The 18,523-nt window shown below is 43.7% G+C and overlaps 1 protein-coding gene across 7 annotated transcripts in view; it reads left to right on the forward strand.

Annotated features, from left to right (window-relative positions):
• The first annotated feature begins 6,855 nt into the window (after positions 1-6,855).
• RAPGEF6 (Rap guanine nucleotide exchange factor 6) overlaps positions 6,856-18,523 on the forward strand; it is a 132,485-nt gene continuing 120,817 nt past the window's right edge. For 4 of the 7 annotated variants that reach the window (XM_042790064.1, XM_042790066.1, XM_042790065.1 and 1 more), the window contains exon 1: positions 6,862-7,595. In XM_042790064.1, the coding sequence (XP_042645998.1) occupies positions 7,527-7,595 (69 nt within the window). In that variant the 5' untranslated portion in view covers positions 6,862-7,526. Of the gene's footprint in view, positions 7,596-18,523 lie in introns of all 7 variants that reach the window. The other 3 variants (XM_042790068.1, XM_042790070.1, XM_033006025.2) reach the window with 2 other exon arrangements.

Raw genomic sequence — 18,523 nt, forward strand, 5'->3', positions numbered from 1 at the left:
CACGTCAGCCCTGACACGGAGCTACGACAGTGTGGGGTTACCACGGCCAGGGCTGCTGGAAGGAGGGGAGGAAGGGAGGAAAACCACACCGAGTGCAAGAAGAGTCATCTGCAGATCTTTTTAAAGTTAAAAATAGACAGGATTTTGTCTGGAGAAGACAGTTTGTTCTGTTGTGCTGCTGACATCATGTGAGCATGCTGGACGCTTCTGCATTTGAAGACTAAAAGCGACACGCTGAAAACAGGAACTTTCTGGATATTCTGCATGCCTGAGATTTAATGGCTTCGGCGAGCCGCCTGATATCATCTCATCCATATGGTTGCGCTTGGGTGGGGGAACTAAACATCTCATTAGCTCTGTAGGGCCATTAAAAGCTGGAGGACAGATCATAAGGAATAATAAGGCTGTATGTCATCGTGCGAAGACAGATGATAAAAGCAACCACCTCTGACACCGAGTGCCTCAGTGCGAGGGGGCCCAATTTACCAGCGTGGAGGAGCTGAGCGCCTGCTAAGGGCGGCGGGAGCTGTTTATACTCTCTCCATCACAAAAATCAGACCGACAGCATGGAAATGTGACTAAAACCAGAGGATGATACCGGGAATTTTGGCCTACATAACTTTGCAATGAGTTCACCAAGCATTCCTGGCTCCCAGGCCTGAGCTGAGTCTACTAAACTGTGCAACACTTCTTCGTAATCAAATTATAGTTTATACACAGAGAAGCGCAAACACACAGACACGTATCTTCCTACAAACACACAAAACACCCGCACGGAGCTGGTGTGCTGCTGGCTGAACTGTTGCACTGGTCTCGGCTACGACGGCAACGCTCACAGTTGCAAAGTACCACGACACTGACACCAGCAGCAAGAAGGGAATGGTAAGGATTGCAAGTCTTCCCCAGCCTTGCTGTAATAGTTCTCATAGGATTTCACAAGCGGCGTATAGTCGATTGCATAAAGCAGAGAAATAGCATGTCAGGCGTTTATTCACAATTTATTAATCTAGACAGTTAAGAAAAAGTCTAGACTGTTGGCCTGTTATTTGGCAGCAGGGAGGTTGTTTATTATTTTTCCACATGCTCAGAGAATTACTCCATTTACTTAAAAAAAGAGGAGGACTGAAATCCTATTTACTCTAATCTTTATTGTATTTAAACTGGCTCCTCTCCGTAGGCATGCCCTGTTCTTTTACTAGCTCAGCGTTGTCAGCCAAAGTGTTGTCCACTTACAAATGTCTTAGATACACAGAATGGTAATATTGAGTTATGCAAGTGTTTGGCTTTTTGCCTCTGAAAATAGCTGCTCAGTAGAAAAATACAAATACTGTCGCATGTTCTCTCTGGGTTATAACAGGTCACAGTCACAAAATCCCTGCTGTTTGTGAAATCATCTTGCAACTTGTACAACTTTAAGCGGACCCCAAAAATTAATGGAAGAGACATTAAACACGTGGAATAAGATATGCTGAATTGGTTACTGATGCCAGATTACTGGTGGGGAGTTTGCCATGGCAAGAGTGTTCTTTCTTTTTGGCTTGCCTCTTTTTTTTTTAAGTCTTCATGTTTATCTGTGCCCAGCCCGTTCTTCTACCCACCCTCCCCTTTCTAATGTTTTTTGGCATGAGGTTTCCTATGACAAATGAAGAAAATCTTTCAGCTAAAGTTTTAACCTGATTATAACAACAAAGAAAATGCAAATGGGGTAGTCACTAGACTCCAGATTGCCTCCTGTCAGGGCAGGTTCTCCCCCGCCACCCCCCATTTTTAATTTTTTCAGGCAAGAGCTTGGACATCTGTAGACTGTTGCCGGATACCTCCAATATCTAGACGGGTCCATATGCTCTTTTAGCATTTGCCAACAAAGTGCTGGGGCTGGAATCAAGTATCTGTAGGTTGTGCGTAGTAAAAATAAAACACAGAAGACAGACAAACCGTTTGATGTAAGAGCCTGGTTCAGGCCGAGCTGTTCCATTGCGGGGTGTGTATCTGTTTGGGCTTGGAGCAAACCAGCTGTTTTTATTTTAGATGGTATTTTACAACCATTTTGAATGTTTTTGTCAGTTCCGATTCTGTTTTATCAGACACTTTTGGGAACGTTGCACACTCCACCGTGCCTGGGCCAGGCTGGGTGCTCTGGTGACTTGGCAGGAGTCCCTCACAGCCGGCAGGCTCGGTGGCTCTGTGGCAGGCACAGGACAGCCTTTCCTCGCTTCAGCTGCACCTTTGGAGCCCCTCGGCATCCGCCAAGGGACAGGAATGCTCCTCTTGATATGTGTCTCTTCACATTGCAACGCGGAAGGGAAACGAGGTAGATGAGAGCATCTGTGTAAGCGTCACGGGACAGCCAGTGCCGTCTCACTATAAACAGCTTTCACTGTCCTCACTGGCAACTTTCAGTGGGTCCGTATCAATGCACGTCTTTGTTTTCATAGAAACCTTACTAAATGAAGAGCAGCTAACCTAATGCACTGTTTGCTTTAGCAGATCGCTCCTAACTTGGGCAGTAGGACTCCGGCAGCGATCCGGTGCGTGGCTGGACGGCAGGTACCTGACGCGATGTTCCTGACCCCACCGTCCACCCTCAAGCATGAAATATTTGTTATTTCAGAATTTCCACCTGCCTTCCATGAAGCCTTTCCCATAAAGTGCCCTCAGCCGAGAGATGTTCCCTTCAGTTGGGAGCTAAGAGGTAGGAAATCATTAATCTCTCCAGCCGGAGCGATGGTTGGGTCTACTCGGGGGAGCAGCTGGGGCTTGTCAGCCCCCTCTCTTCACATGTTAATATAATCTTCAAACCTTTCAATCTTAAGGCTCACTGTATTCACAGCACATTCACACCAGCACTCAGCACATTAGAGACCATCAAAGATGTGTGACAGGGAACATGAAAAGCAAGGAAAATTGCCACTGAAGGTAAATCCCAAGTAGAGAAAGCGTTATATCCCCGCATTGAAAAGTTGTTGGGCTTCCCATTTGTTTCGGTCTTGTTGATTAAGGCTGAAAATAAGGGTTTGTCTGTCATGATGACCTCTGTAATTGTACTTGTACGTGGCTTTCTGGTTTCACCCTTCAGGAAAAATCTGTGCGTGGAAGGAAAGCCATGCTAGTCTTGAGTTAAAGTGAACAAAGGTGGGGCTTTAGTTTAAAAAATTGTATTATGATACAGCAGAAAGATGAAAATCACACTATTCTCACGCTTCATTTCTACCTTTTACTGTTACCCTTTGCACCGAAGCTTTAGGAATATGCACAGTGAGGAACTTTGCCTTAGAAGGAGCAAAATTAGCGGTACAATACAAAATGACCATTACATTCTCGCTTTTGATTTTGCAAAAATAATTTGGTATTTCACATTTTCTGGGAACATAATTTGAGAAATTGAAATTTTGAGCTACAAAATGCTGTTTTAGACAGCAGATCAATGTTTTTATTCGGGTACCTGATCAGTGTTGTGACATGTGAAAAGATGTAACTTTCCTGCAAAAGGTGCACTTGCACAAAATTACTAACTATCCCTTTGCTTCCCTGATTTCACACACTTTTACCGAACTGTCTCAAACATGTTCTGCTCGGGAAGTTAATCAGCAGAACAAGCGTATATGGTAAAAGAGTCTGAAGAGCTTCTTCACATCGCGGGGATCCCAGAACATTCTGTTTTCTTCTAGTCAGGCGCAGAATTAGTTTGAACATCTTCCTTGTGGCGTGTTGACCACATACTTAGTCAGTAGTCGCTGCCAATGATGTGAATGAATCTCTCAGGGCTAGTTTTTTTCCAAAGCTAAGAAATCAAAAACAATAGCCTAACAGCCGTATCAGAGAACAAGAGGAAGGAAATTGCCAGGCTGTAATAAAACTCAGGGAAACAAGAAATATATAGAACACGTAATAATACAAATAAAAAAAAATAATTCAGTGTATGTTGACTATCTGTCTTTCCCACTGGGAGAGGTGAGGAAGTTAAGTTTCACCCTGAAGAATCTGGGATGTGCACATGGTGGTGAAAGGCATGAGATTAAAAGACATCTTTGGGAGTGTCAGTGAACCAGAACAATGGAGGGAACATACCAGGAGGAGGAGATGTACTTTGTAATTTAGCTGATCTTCTCAAATTCACGGATGTTTGAAGCAGAAACATTTAATCTCCTGAGATTGCAACTCATCTCTATAAATAGCAAGCCACCTTCAATTCTTCTGTGCAAGACTGCAGATATTTTTCTTTTTCAATGAAGAAAAAACCTACACGCTAAGTAACGATGCTTTATTTGGGCAGAGTGATACAATCCAGACAAAAGGGAAGCAGATTTCCCCCCCTGCACAGACAATAGGCATCCTGCTTGGCCACATCCTTTAATCCCAGCCCTGAAATTACTCACTTGTGAAAGCTTCTTAATTGTGTTTAACTACGCAGGCCTTACCATGTGGAGACACAGGCTCTAACACCAGTGAGCAGTTAGGCTCATGACACTCGCTTCCATTGTTCTCCAGATATTTGGGAAAATAAACCTGACAGCTAAAATAGCCCCTGGAATAATTGCAGCCATTAGAGCCATTACCTACCCAAATTTGGGTATTTTTGGAGAAAGGAAAGTCTTGTTTCATGGGTCAGTTGAGCCAAACAATTAAATTGGAATAGCAGCCTTGGTTCCTATCAAGTACCTCTGTCTCCCTTCCTACTCGATGGGTGTCTGTTGGCTGATGTCCAACAAGTAAGATAATTTGCGTGCAAAAGAAAAAGGAATTCTTAGGATACTAATTCTATTCCCATGTTGAGTGCCCACTTCGGTGTTATTTTGATCACAGGAATGCTGAACAGCTAGCATAGGTGGTAGAATAAGTTACCTTCTAAAGGCTGAGATTAATATTTAAATTATTCGAGATCCATGAGAGCTGCCATAGCACTGATTTCAGTTATGCTTTTTATTCTAGTCTTCCATTATTTTTTTTCCAGCCACCTGCACTTGGAGAGAATCGACTAATCTTTTACTTGATCTTTAACTATGAACTGAGCTGGTAAAGAAAAAATTGCTTGATTTGCTACTACATTTCTGGTAAAAAAAACCCAAACCAAACCAAACCAACCCAACCCAACCAACCAACCAACCAACCCACCCCCTCAAAACATGAAGGAAAAAATAAGAACAATATAATCTCTTAATAAAGAAGGATTTGAGCTTCAGTTATTTTCTACTTGCTCCTCCTCAGTTACTCAGGAGAATTTTTTATCTTTAGCTTTTTGATTTGGGTTCCTGGCAGGGAATCTCAGAAGATTCCCACACTACTGCAAATAATATTTTATGTACTAGAGTTGAAAAAGGATAACATGTTCTGCCAAATAACTAGTACAAACTTCTGACCTTTGGAACAATAATAGACGTGATATTTGGAAATGTTAATGTTACCACGGAAGATCAAAATGAAGTAAAAAAAAAAATAAATTAGTCTCGATAGACTTTACGGGACTGTATCTTTACTTGGTTGTCATTTTTGAGAGCATCTTATATTTTTTTTCTAGTGCTTGCAGTGTAATGACTTTGTGATGTTAAGAATAGTTGCCTTTAAGATCCGGCCTATCTGTTCCACTGTTGTGCCTGCAATGTTACTAGGCACAGGACCAAAAGAGTGTACAGTTAAGGAAATGTCAAATTTCCTCAGATTTTTCTTTGAAGGAAACACTAGAAATATTATAAACCAACTTGGAATGGCCAATAAAGTCCTTCAGTACAACAAAGACAATTGTGCCATAAAGGGCAAGTGGTAAAGAGAACGGGAAGGAATAGCTGGAGAAAGGGAAGAAACAAAACCACTCTTGTTTATTAGGAAGCAAAGAGAGGAAAAAAGGACAAACACAAGCTGTTTGCCTGCCCGGCTTTGATCTCATAAATTGAGAAAATTGGACTTGGGGTAAGGAAGGAAGTCTTCCGAGGTGTGTTTGATACACGGCTGCTTCCCGGTGTCCCTGAGGGGCCAACGTCACTGGAAATCCAGGTCCTGGGAGGACGTGGGCACAGGCCCAGGTCCACTTCGTAAAAACCCCACAAGGCCTCAGAGCCCTGCAACTGCTTTTGATTTAAGGTGGGGATGCAAACTTGGTAGGTCGGGCTTCCCACCCGCCACCTCGGTGGGCAAAGCAGGGATGGGGTCACGCTGGGGAACCCAAACCCCACAGCTCCCGGCCTCGAGTTGGTGGCTTTCAGAAGCTCTAGATAGGAAATATTCTATGAACTGTAATTGTGAGGAAAAGGTGGGAACGCACACAAAACACAGGAGTAACTGTGAAGAAATGATACCCTGTCATTCACTGTCATGACAAAAATATTCCTGCCCATAGGAACTCCTGTTGGAGAACCACGTCCTCTTCGCTACCGAATTGTAATTAACGCGGAAAGCGACTATTGGGTGCGAACGCGCGGCAGAAGGCGTTTTTTTGAGGGGAAACTCGGCGGGTGCCCTCAGGGCGGCAGCCTGTGAGGGGGAGGCGGGCGCGGGGGCACCGAGCCCCGGCCGGGCTGCGCTCCAGCGGCTGCCACTGACGGCGGGCCCGCTCCACCCGGCAGCCTACGCCCACCGCCAGCTGCGGGGCCGCGCTCCGCCCCGCAGAGCGGCGGCGGTGCCCGCTGCGAGGCCGCGGATCCCCAGCCCTGCCGCCATCCCCACAGCCACGCCGCCTCCACCGCCCGCCACCGCGCATGCGCCAGGAGCCCCGCCCAACCCTCGCGAGCCTTCCCGCCGCGCAGCATTGACCACGCCCTCTCCCCCACCCTGCTGCGGGCGGGGCTCAGCTAAACCCCGCCCACTCCTTCATCTCCGCCCCCCTCGTCCTTCTTGCTGATTCTCTGGGTTAAAGAGCCCGCTCTCGCGTTTTTCTATTTGGGGGGGGATGCGTGGTGGGTGAAGCGGGCCGGGCCGGCGGCTTTGAGGGGAGGAGCGGGCCGGGCTGCGGGCGCGGGGGGAGGCGAAGCGCAGCTCGGGCTTCTTCAGGCGCCGCGCCGCGGAACTCCTCACCCGCCCGCCTCGCTTTGTGCGGCCCGCGGCGGGCGGAGCCGCTCGGCGGAGGGGCCGGGCGGGCGCGCGCAGGGAGTCCCGCTCCGGCCGGTAACTTCCCCCCCCTCACGGCCGCCGCCTGGGCCCGCGCGATGGCGAGCGGCGCCGGACGCCGGGGGAACGGGGCGGCGGGGCCCGGCGCCACCCGCCCCCCGCGCCTCTGCTGAGCCGGCAGCCGGAGCCGCCCGCGGCGCGGCGGAGGAGCCGCCCGCCTGGTGAGAAGCCAGCCCGGCCGCGGGCACCGCGCCCGCCCCGCGGCCTGCCCCGCTCCCTCCTCGGCCTTCGCCGTTCCCTCCCCGTTCCTCTGCCGGCGCGGCGAGGGGAAAGTTTCGGGGCGCGTCCCCGCCCCGCCACGGGGCAGCGGCGAGAGGGGCTCGGCTGATCGCCCCCGGTGGTGCTTCGTGTCCCCGCTCGCCCGGAGGCCTCGCTCCCCCACCGGCCGTTCCTGGGGAGTTACGGACCGGGAGGAGCACAGCAATAGAATGACCTCTCCTGTGGACCCCAAGATTAAACAGGCTTTGCGGAAGAAACCAGCGGAAAGGACTCCGGAGGTAAGGGAACTGCGGCTCCTTCCCCGCTGGGTCTTTTAAATGTATTTTATTTTTTTTTCAATCTTTTTCCTTTGCATAAATCACTGTTCCGACAGGCTTTCTGCTCCGTGCCGGGGTTCGTGGTGTTTGCACATGAGCCGGCTGGCACTCACAAACTTCTGTGTAGAGTTTGGTTATTTATTTATTTCTGCTTTCCAAAGTTGCACCTCTCGAGACCCACAGCGTTTTTAACACCCTGTAACACGCTGGCTACAGACGTGAGGCACTTTATGAACTACTTCGGGCAAGCTGTAGGAAGAAGAGGAGGAGGTAGATCACTGAAAAGTAAAATACTGCATATTTCAATGATGCAAAACTTCTGGGAAAAGTTAGCGAGCTGAAAGACTTTGCTTACCTGTACAGTGATGCAGATTTAAACAAAACCAAACTAATTATGCTTTGCAGACTTCATAAAGAGATGTTTCTCTGGTGAGTGGGAGTGTAGAAATGTGCGAGGCTGGTTAGCTACAATAAAACGCATTTTCCAATTAACTGCCTTCTCTTTCCCTTCCCCACAAGCTACTCTGTAATCAGCCGTGTATTTTTGGGAATGGTAGTGTCATGGAGCATTAATTTAATAATGAAATATGTTTGATAGCATTTGCATTTCACTGAAAGGCTGATTGGAGTTTGTTTGCTTACTTACTCTAGCCTTTTTTAATTTGTTCCCCTTACTGTGATTTTTTTTTTTTTTTTTTTTTTCTTTTTAAATGGGCTTAAGGATGAGTGGTATGAAATGATATGCTCTTGAGTTTGTCCCTTTGAGCCTGGGAAACATCTGTTCTCCCTTGATACTTCATGGAGAGCAGAATGTCCTGCCTGGTGTTCCTTATAAGTTAATTATCCAGAGGCTTTTCAGGGAGTGCTGCTGCAGAGACTGCTTCGGAGTACCCCCTTGCAGGACAGAGAGAGACCCCAATTCCCCTCCCAGGCAGACTTGTAAGTGAGGGAAAGACATGTGTTCAGTCCCAATGTTTACTTGCCTTGGGATATCTGATACATTCCCCCTTGTGTCTTTGCTCCCTAAATTAATGATGAGCCAGGCTCTCTGTTCTTTCTCTTTTCCTATTTTTATCACTCCTCTCTTGCTTCAGACCTTTCTTTTCTTTCTCTTCAGCTGTAGTCTTCAGTTAGCAAAATTCCTTTGCTACTGTGGTTTGCAGTGTTGGGCAACTGGGTTCATCACAAAAGTGTCATTCATGAGCTAGCATACTGCGCTGGCTCGTCATGGCTTTGACTTTGGGGACCAGGTAATCTGGCCTGGCCTGAAACATCTGCCCACTGCTCCTTCTTGCAATTCTGATGTCTCACAGCTGGGTAGGGATTTTTTTTTTTTTATTCCCCAGTTTTCTCCCCAGCAATTGCCATGCAATTCTTCAGGCTTGTCACTTTATTTTGGCTAAAGCTGCCTTAAAATAAATATTTTGCTTAGACTTGTAATGTTGAACAGTCAGATACCACGATGTCCAACTGCATTGGACTGTGCTCGCGGGTTCCTGTGGATCTGTGCAGATTCCCACTGAGACTGGCATCAGGTTTGTGCACAGGTTTGAATTTGCCAAGGTATCTCCATTGTGGAAAAGAAAATCTAATCTTTGCTAATCTAACTAACAGCACCTCTAAAATGATTAAAAAAAACCCAAATCTTAATTCCCTTGTTAATCTGACCCTTTTTTGGCAGGCATTTAGAGACACTGCACAGTGAGACTACTCGTGATTAAAGTTAAACATGTACTTAAAACTTGGCAGGATTGGGGCCTCTGTTCTTGATGCTTGTTGCTGAGTGGATAATTACAGTCAAATCACTTCTGTTTTCTTGGGGTACTTTTATTTATATACATTTAGAAACTAACCTGATTTCAAGAGCACCTCCCCTTTTCAATAGCACGGTGTGTCTGGGGGGTCCTGTTTCTGGATCTATACTACCTGTTCAGACAAACAAACAAAAAAAAAAATAAATTGAACCTTCCCAGCGCGGCTGCGCTCTGCCAGATTTCCCCAAGCATATGCTGCGAGATGTGATGACAGATGGATATAGGGTGCTAAGGGAACCGGAGGAAACAATTGCGATGTAATTTTTTTTTTCCTTGTTTTTTTTCTTAATTGTGCTAAGCATCCTGACTTGTCAGCTTTCTTCTGTAGGCTGCAAGATTTAGGCCAGGGAGGCCCAAACCTGCTTAGCGCAGCCGTCGGGGTCAGACCCCAGTTTCGGCTGTACAAGCTGGTGACTCCTGTCTTGAAGTATCCAGTTGTGCACAGACAAAAAGCGTGGCTTCGTTTCTCCCCTCCTACTCTCCAGAAAGGTATCATCAGCTCCTCCCACATGAAGTCAGCTGCGTGGGGCTGCTAGTGTACTTTGACTGCATTTTTATACAGGAAAACCCCCCAAATTCCCCAAACCATGATTGGTATTCTATGATGAGCCGAAGCTGCTTGACCAGAGGAGTTTCAAGGGCTTTCAGTCCCTTTCTGTCCCCCCTCTATTTCTGATCCTGCAGTTTATATGAGCAGTTTACCTGGGTATTACAAATTACAGGGTTGGGGCTGCGCTGATTAGTGGCATGGTCTGGTGCTTCATACCAGTCATCTGTACAGCAGTCTCTGGAAAAATACAGATAAATAATCCACCCATAAAGTTTTTCTTATGAGTGGTACAATTATCCATATGATTTTGATTTTTAGGACTTTTTCTTTATAAAATATTTTAATTTGTAAGATCTAGGGAACTAAACAGGGAGATACTAAAGTATTTTTATAAATTACTTATTTTGGGGGAATTATCTCAATGGCTTGCTCAAGTAAAAATTTTTATACTTGATGTTACAAATATTTTTGTTTGGAAAAATCTTTGTTAGGGCAAGTTTTCAGTGTTGTGGTAACATTCCAGTGTTTGCTAATTGTTAGTGTACAAGTTATGCATATTAGACATGTACACACTTGATTTTTTTTTGGTTGGTGTTGCTCAGATACTTCATGTGTTATAATCTTTAATTTATTTGGCAGGAGGGAATTATTTTGATGAACTCGTAGAGATTGTAGCTAACATTTAATGATGTATACATTTTTATGTAATTGCTGTTGTGTTACTCCATTTAGAATCTTTCTTTGGTACTACCGAAGTCTGGGAAATCTTTTGAATTTTTTACTTTCTTTTATTTTCTTTCTTCACTCAGTCCCGGTGCATCATAAAATTGTACAGATATGTGATGCAAGCTGGCCTTTCTTGTGGAAAATCTTTGCAAATGTTTGCTCGTGGACTGATCCCCATGTACGTGGCAGATTGCCGCTCCAGGACGCGAGTCCCTCCAGTAAAACTTATGACTCGTTGGTTACATAGATTGAGTACGACTGGGTGCTGACACTGGATATAAATCTGTTTTTCTCCTGGGTTCAGCATGAAAATGCAGAATTTGTGAGGGTTCTCTCAGATGTTAGTTTCAATAACAGATTATCCTGACAAATCATCTCCTCTGTGTGAGCTGTCTTGTCAGATAGAGGAAACCTTTGCAGTAATTGAACACTTAATCACTTAAAAAAAAAAAAACAAAAAAAAACCAAACCATCCAAAACCATACTTATATTTAAACTATAGGATTTTATACACTTGTTTAATATTTTAATATCTGCATTTGTCTTCCAGGGTTATGCTGATGTCTGTGCGGTGTTAAATGTGCGAGTGTTTATACGTGCAGATCCTCCAGTTCTCTCAGGCTGGGAATACGGGATTTGCATGCTTTCATGCAATGTTTTAGCTTTGTCTTGCCCATCATCCTGCCTGCTTCTTGTGTTACAGGTGGGGATATTAAATTAATAATTTAGGAATATTTTAGTAGAAGAGAATCGTTTGTTCAAAGCCGTAGGAGGGAAGGATGAATGTTTATGCCACCGTGCATGCTCTCATTAGAGGTTTAATTTTTTGAGGCCCAGAATTCCTTATCAGATCCTTACAAAGGCAGGGATGTTAGTCTTTTGGGGAGTGGTTTAATGCCTACCACAGATAAGGACTCAGTGGCTGATAGGGTAAAAAAGCAAACGATTATGCTTCTTTTTCTTTCTCTTTCCTTTCCCCCCGGCCTTTGAGCATACTCTCTTCCATCTTTAATGGATCCTTTTCCCAGCATAGTCTCCCTTTAGTTCTTCATTACTTTGTTCTAGGTAGTGTTTCCTTTCCATGGGCCGGAAAGATTTGCCTTTATTGGACTTCAAAGATTTAAGAGTTTATTTTTGTATTCTAAGCTCTCTTGTATTTTCCTACCTTTGTCTTGTTTCAGTAATTCTTGATTAATGTTAATTCAACTTTATTTGGCAATACTAACTTGTCCTTCTTTTCTCGTTCCCTTTTTGTTAATATGGTGGAAAGAGAAAAAAACCCCAATTTGCACAATGGTGTCATAACAGGGTCTGCTATTTGGAGTGTGTATGTGATACTTCTTGATGGCTTCTATATAGAGAAGTAGATCTGCATGAATCTAAATCATGCACAAATAGTACATTGATGGGCATTATAAAATGGCTGTAATAAATAAAATAAATGATTGCTGACAGCATAACAAAGGCACTCTTGTACTGTAGCACAGCTGAGCCAAACAGAGGAGAACATCTGCTTCTTGTTTCCAGAAATAACTGGTATTTTGAAGTGGGTTTTTTCATCCTTTTAATAATTTTCTGTAAACTCAGTAGGTGAAACAGAGGATTAGCCTTTGTTAAAATCCATTGTTTCTGTAGTTTGCAGTGAGCTTTTAGCAGTGTTAATGTAACGACGGTGTTGTTTTTGGATAGCCATTTAACATAATCAGAATTGTAGAATTGCTACAAAAATCTAGATGCTTGCAATTATCTTATAGCTGAAAAGAAATTTGTATTACATGAAGTTGCGGATCCTGGTTTGTATTTAATAAAAATTCCATGCCATTAGTACGTGGGCCTCCAAAAGAGGGAAAGAGGAGTGATGGAAACCTGACTCCTGCCATAATTTTCTACTACCTAACATCTCCCTCGCATTTTTCATTCCCATTTTTTCGTTAGTGATAAATTCTTTTAAAACTGCTGCTTTCAAAGACTTTGTCATGTAACAGTTCTGGAGCTCGAAGTGAAGACAACCAGCAGTTACCTGGTGTAAAATACTCGAGATTGTTCTGTAGCTCTGTGCTGCGGTATCTTTGCCAGAGGGCCTCCCCAAACTGTGTATCAGAGCTGAACTGACCTGTGCTACGGAGCTTTTATCCCTTACACTGCAGAGACTCGGTTTGGCCTTTGCTGGTGGCTGTGCCTGGAAGTTGGAAGAGACCTTTAAAGTCGCTGTATTGGTTATCACCGGGTGGTAACTAGATTGCGAACACGTACTGACGTGCATCCAATTTACTACTAATAAATTCCTGGCTGGGTCGTTGTGTACCTTATGCAGATTGCCTTTCTGTACTCATATGACAACAATTATGATTTACAGTTACAAGAACATAAAGCCTAGTAATATAATTATTAATACTTTATAAGCAGTCTTGTGAAGGCGACAGTTATGGCTTTAGTTTTGTTCTGTACGATTGAAAAATCAAATGCAGAAAAATCAGTTGTTTTACTAGCAAAAATGTTGAGTAACTGCAGCTTTAGAGAAAGACTTGAGAGTAGATGTGCTCTGGTCCTGTGCACTGCCTCGTTGACACTGTATTCTAGCTGCATCTTTCAAAGACTAGAAAAGACCTGGAATTGTAACATTTTCTTATGTATTAGATTAGTCTATTTAAATAAAATGTGTTGTGAAGTTTTTTTCATTTTATAGCTATAGATCTAGTAAAAGTAAAGTTCAGAACAGTGGTACCTGAGGAGTGACATGTTGGATATCATTTTGGTGACTGACAGTTCTTAAGACCGAGTCTTATTCTCTTATTCACAAACAGAATATAGTTTCTTTGTTAATGAAGTGGGTCCTGAATTTCTTTTATTACTGTTTCATTAAAAGTAATAACCTTCTCTCTTCCTCCTGTGCTTCCCTGCCACATAGCTTTCAGTTGAAGGTAAAACAAAACCACATTTTTTTCCAAGCTGCTCATTAAATTAATGTATTTAAGTTCATAATAAATACAGTGTTGACAATCCTGGAGAATTGTCCGACAAGCCTCCAAGCTTTGGGAGAGCTGCGTCCCTTCAGCTGCCAGCTCGATGAGTTAGGAAGTTTTTAGTGCTTACGTTTTCCTCTAGTTTGTCTTGTAAGAGTGTTTTGGGTGGGTAGTTGTCTCTTATTTTCTATTTCTTAATACAGTGTAGTATCGTGAATTTTCATCTCAATTAGACCTGTGGTTTTCCTGTAATAAAAAAGGCCAAGCATGCAAACTCTTGTACTACCTCACTAAAATACTTCTTGATAATTCATTTTCATAAACTTTGTGTTTGCACCTTGTTTTCTGGGCTGATCAAGAATGATATTCTTTGATAGATGCGTCTCAATCTTTTATTTAAAAAGCTCAAATAGACACCAGTTGGTGGATGTTTGCTGGTAGTCGGTCAGTCTTACTGAGCATCCCTGAGACACCAGTGTGTCCCCCTCCCCAAGGCTGGGTAGGGTCAACTCTCTCTTCTGGATAATTAAAAGTAACCTCCTTTTGAATTATTAATCAGTTGTTGATTTTGACTGACTTTGAATTCACAAAGTCTTACTTGAAATCAGTGAAATGTGGCTATTTTACAGTTGATCTTCATGCCATGTGGACGTGGCTCTGTGCTGGTGACGTACAGTCGATTTGCCTGTTTCTTGGCCAGAAGTACTCAGCAACCTGGCATATGTTTCAGTACCCAAATAATTCAGATTATCACTAGTTGGAACCTTACGTACAACACACTTTCTGAAGCTGAAATCAGCCCTAAATTAGTTGCACTTAAAAAATAAAATCCATCTGTTGTTTCAAATGAACCAAAATACAATATTGGACCACTTACCAGTTTTTAACCAAATGTTAATATATGTAAATATTCAGCTATAAGAGCTTCAGTGTCTGTCTTAGGAGGGTTTTTTGTTTGTTTTTGACCAGTGTTTTGAGCTTGTTTTCTGTTGTGCTTTCAGCAGCAAGACCAAATATGTTGCTCATATTAATCTTTTGATTATTTACGTCTCAGAGACACAAACAACATTACGTTGAGCCTTGGACAAGGTGCTGCGTTCACAGGGGAGGGCTTCTGGTTTAGCTGTTCTGCAGCTGTTGTCTGTCTGGAATACCTGCAAGGAAACTTTGCTAGTGGTTCACAGGAATAAATATTTTTTCCAGCTTTCTTAACAGTTAAGGCCTGTTGACTTCAGTCAAATATAGATTCATGTTTCCAACCAAAAAAATCAGGTTTCAGGGCACTGTTACAGCTCTGAGTACATATACTGGCTTTGCTGAAGTGTCATTGACAAATAGATTTTTCTTAAATTTAGACTCTGTCTGACAAAGTTTCCTTGTTCAAATTATTTTAATATTTAACAAGTAGGGAAAATAGCATGAATGTTGCTGTGTGGGTGAGTGTTTCAGTTTTAGAGTCTGTGTCTGTATTAACCTGTATTGTGGTTAAGGATGTTGAGGGCTGTCCTGGAAAGGAAAATTTGGGCAGGAGTGAAAGGAGTAAAAAAATTCAGATAAAAACAGGGAATCGTTGTGATGCTTAAGATGCCCTGAAGTAGGTGTGTGGATTCTCCTGGTTGATTATTTTTGCAAGAGCATTATGAACCAAAGCTGGGGGGAAGAAATGAAATAAAAACCAAACCGACAAAAAAAAAAAAACCCTTCCCCAAGCCATTTTTTCTTTTGCCTTTCAGGTTGGGTGAAATGCTAAAGAAAGTACACTTGTAATAAAAACTCGGAAAAGTAAATTAGACTGAATGTTTGTTGTTTATCACCTAACGTAGTGCTAATAACCTGAGAACAGGCTTACAGTTCTCCCATCTAATAGCTGTGACTTCATGGTTTCTGATCTCCCTGGCAGCTGAGGTCCAATCAAGGCATTTTCCTTGGTTAAATAAGTATCTGGTGCTTATGTCTCTGAGGTATAAAATAATGATGGTGGGATGTGTTAAAACTGATTATGGTCACACTGGTTCCTAAAGCATCTCTTTTAAATACGGGTCTGTGAAGAGTCATCGGAACTACGTTGCTGCTGTTTTCCCCGGCGTGGACAGACGTTGCCTCTGTGACAAGTGATGCTTTTGGTTTGGTGTATGGAATTGGATGGGTTATTGTAAATCAGCTGCCCTGGCTCTTTCCTCCTACCTGTTTTGCTCTACTCAATAGCCAGGCAGAACCAGCTGAGTTTGATGCTTTGTTTTTGATTCCCAGCTGCTGCTTGTGGGTCATGACTAATGCAAATTCCTTCATGTAATGTAAAGTCTGCCATACTGAACATGAATGTATTAATGAGAAGATTAAATTAAAGTGCGCTAATAACTCTGTGGACAATGGCTCATGTGTATTGGCATTGTTTGCAAAAAGTTCAGGGTTTATGCTTAGTGAGTCACTAAGTTACACGTGACAAGGTGAAAAGCCTTGTTTCTCTACTGGATGTAATTTCCAATTCTGATTCATTAAAATGAAGCGGTGAGTAGGAATGTGGTTCTGTTACGGGATACAAGTGAATGGATTTATCTTCAAGCATTGGCTTGGCCTTTTGAAACGTGTAGTACTCCTGTCTCAAAGCACTAGTCCAGCGTACCTGAAGAAAGAGCGTGCAGTTAGGTCTAGCTGAGACAGAGCTACAAGTCTGAGCCTCGGGGAGCTTGAGGAGTAATATTAGTGAAACGGATGAGCACAGTTGCGTGCTGCCTGGTCGTGTGGCTTCGAGCACTTCTCGTGTCTAAAACTTTGTGGAGTTGTTGAATCTGAACGTCCTCGTTAAGTGCTATGAACATACTGTATCTCTCTTGTGTGTAGTTACACAAAAAAGACAGAGGTTATTGCCTAATCTTACTTGCTGCTGCTTGTTGGGATTCAATGAGAGGAAGCAGGGCCACAACAAAAGCGGTAACAGAGCATTTGCCTTTGTAACTTGTGTGTCGGTGTTGTTTACTTTCTATGACGGCTGTGTCTGCGTGTGCCTATGTATGGGTGTCTACTGCGCACCTTGCGTGTATGATTTTTAGGTATCTTTTCTAGAAGATACATATGAAATACAGATTTGAGAGGAAATTGTATTCTAAGACACTCTATGTCTGAATCTTGTATGGGAGGAAGAAAGATGATCGTGGTCTGTATGTGTTGCTAGTTCTGCTGCAGAGCTCGCTGGATTAGAGGGTGCTGGCGGGACCTCTGCTCCCAGAGTTGGGGAGGACCTTCCCCTGGTTAGTGGTGGCTGGTGGCGATGTCTTAACTCGCCTTCCCTCTGGAAGAGCTGTCCTCGGCCTAAAAGAAATGCTCTGGAGTATTTTGTGTCATGCTTTAATGTGTCCACAGTCTGGTATGTATAGGAACAGCTTTTTCTGAAACCCTGGTGACCAGGTGTGGTTTGATCTCTTTTTATTGCTTTTTTTGGTTTTCTTTTTTAAGCTTCTCATTCTGTTATAATCCCAATACAGAGAAATACTCTAGCTCTGATTTCGTTAGCATTCTGCCTGTTGATTCAGTGCTGCTTGTTGGTTAAAGGAATTTGAGAATCTGGTGTGGGTGTAAGAAAGAGCATTTAATCAAACATCGGAATACATCAGGTTCCTGGTCTTCCTGTGAAATTGTTCTCGGAGCACAGAGTCTTCTCCAAGTCTCTCACCCTTCACTCCTCTTTCCTTCCCCTCAGTTGCAGCCGGGAGGTTGGGTGTTGCAGCCTGGTGCGTGACAAGGGCTGGTTGTATTTGGAGAAGGATTTCGGGGCCAGTGCCACTGCCTGAGAGGCACAGCGTGCAAAAAGCTCTCCCTACCTCATGCTTTGGGTCTATCTCGACAGCAGGCCCCAGGAAGAGCTCCCACACCGTGGCTCACCTCGGCAGGGGGTCTGATGGTCACTGGGGGACTGGGCTGGACTTCCTGGTGGCTTCTGCTTTGACTTGGGCTGTGGCAACACTGCCGTGTATCTGCCTTCGGATGACTCGGTGTGCTGCCCCTGCTCTGTAGCAGCAAGCTTTCAGGGGGCTATTGGGATGTCCTGAAAGGGATCCCCATCCTTCCTGTTCTTTTTATTTATTTTTTTGCTCCAAGGAGCTGGCTTTAGAAGACGTAGTCAGTGGTTCTAGGGTTTTCTGGCCCGATGATACAGTTGTCAACAAGGCTTTTGTTTTGAGGTTACTGTAGAAGAGAAACTGGCTGTTTTCACTTTGTGGTTGTCAGAGCATGCTAGAGGCTTACACAGATAGTATTTATGGATCTTTTTCAAACTGTTGGCCAAAGTAACTGTAACTGAAGAACAGAGGTCGCAGCAGCTTGCTTCGTGATAATCTTCACAGTAAATGTGGGATTTAGGGCTCACCAGATGTGATTTTGCAGACTAGGTCATACGTTATTATTGATCAAATATTTCAAGGCCTGGTTCTCTAAACTATGATGATAGGGTTGTGGAAAGTTTAGTTTGTAGGAGGCTGAAAGAGGACTCCATCAGGGTGGCTGTTTCCCAGTGATCTTCCGGGGAGCGTGTGAAGTGTTGTTGCTCTAAGATTACTTTTCCTATCCTTGCTTCCAATTATTGTTCCTGAAAAACTGGTTTTTCATTATGAGGGCAGCTGTGACAGCTCTGAGAGTGAAACCAGAAATTATGATGGAGTCGTGGAATTCTCTATTGGAACTTACTTCCTTTAGTATATACCCTTCCCCATGCAGTGGCGTCATGCACTTAGTTTCATCTGTGGAGTGATAATGGAACTAAAAGTTTTCACCGATTGAATTAAAATTTGAATATGTAATGTAACATTTTTCTAAAAACCTGTTTTCTGTTGTATCATCTGA

The sequence above is a fragment of the Tyto alba genome, unplaced genomic scaffold, assembly GCF_018691265.1.
Source record: "Tyto alba isolate M040663 unplaced genomic scaffold, T.alba_DEE_v4.0 Super-Scaffold_17, whole genome shotgun sequence".
Classification (NCBI taxonomy): domain Eukaryota; kingdom Metazoa; phylum Chordata; class Aves; order Strigiformes; family Tytonidae; genus Tyto; species Tyto alba.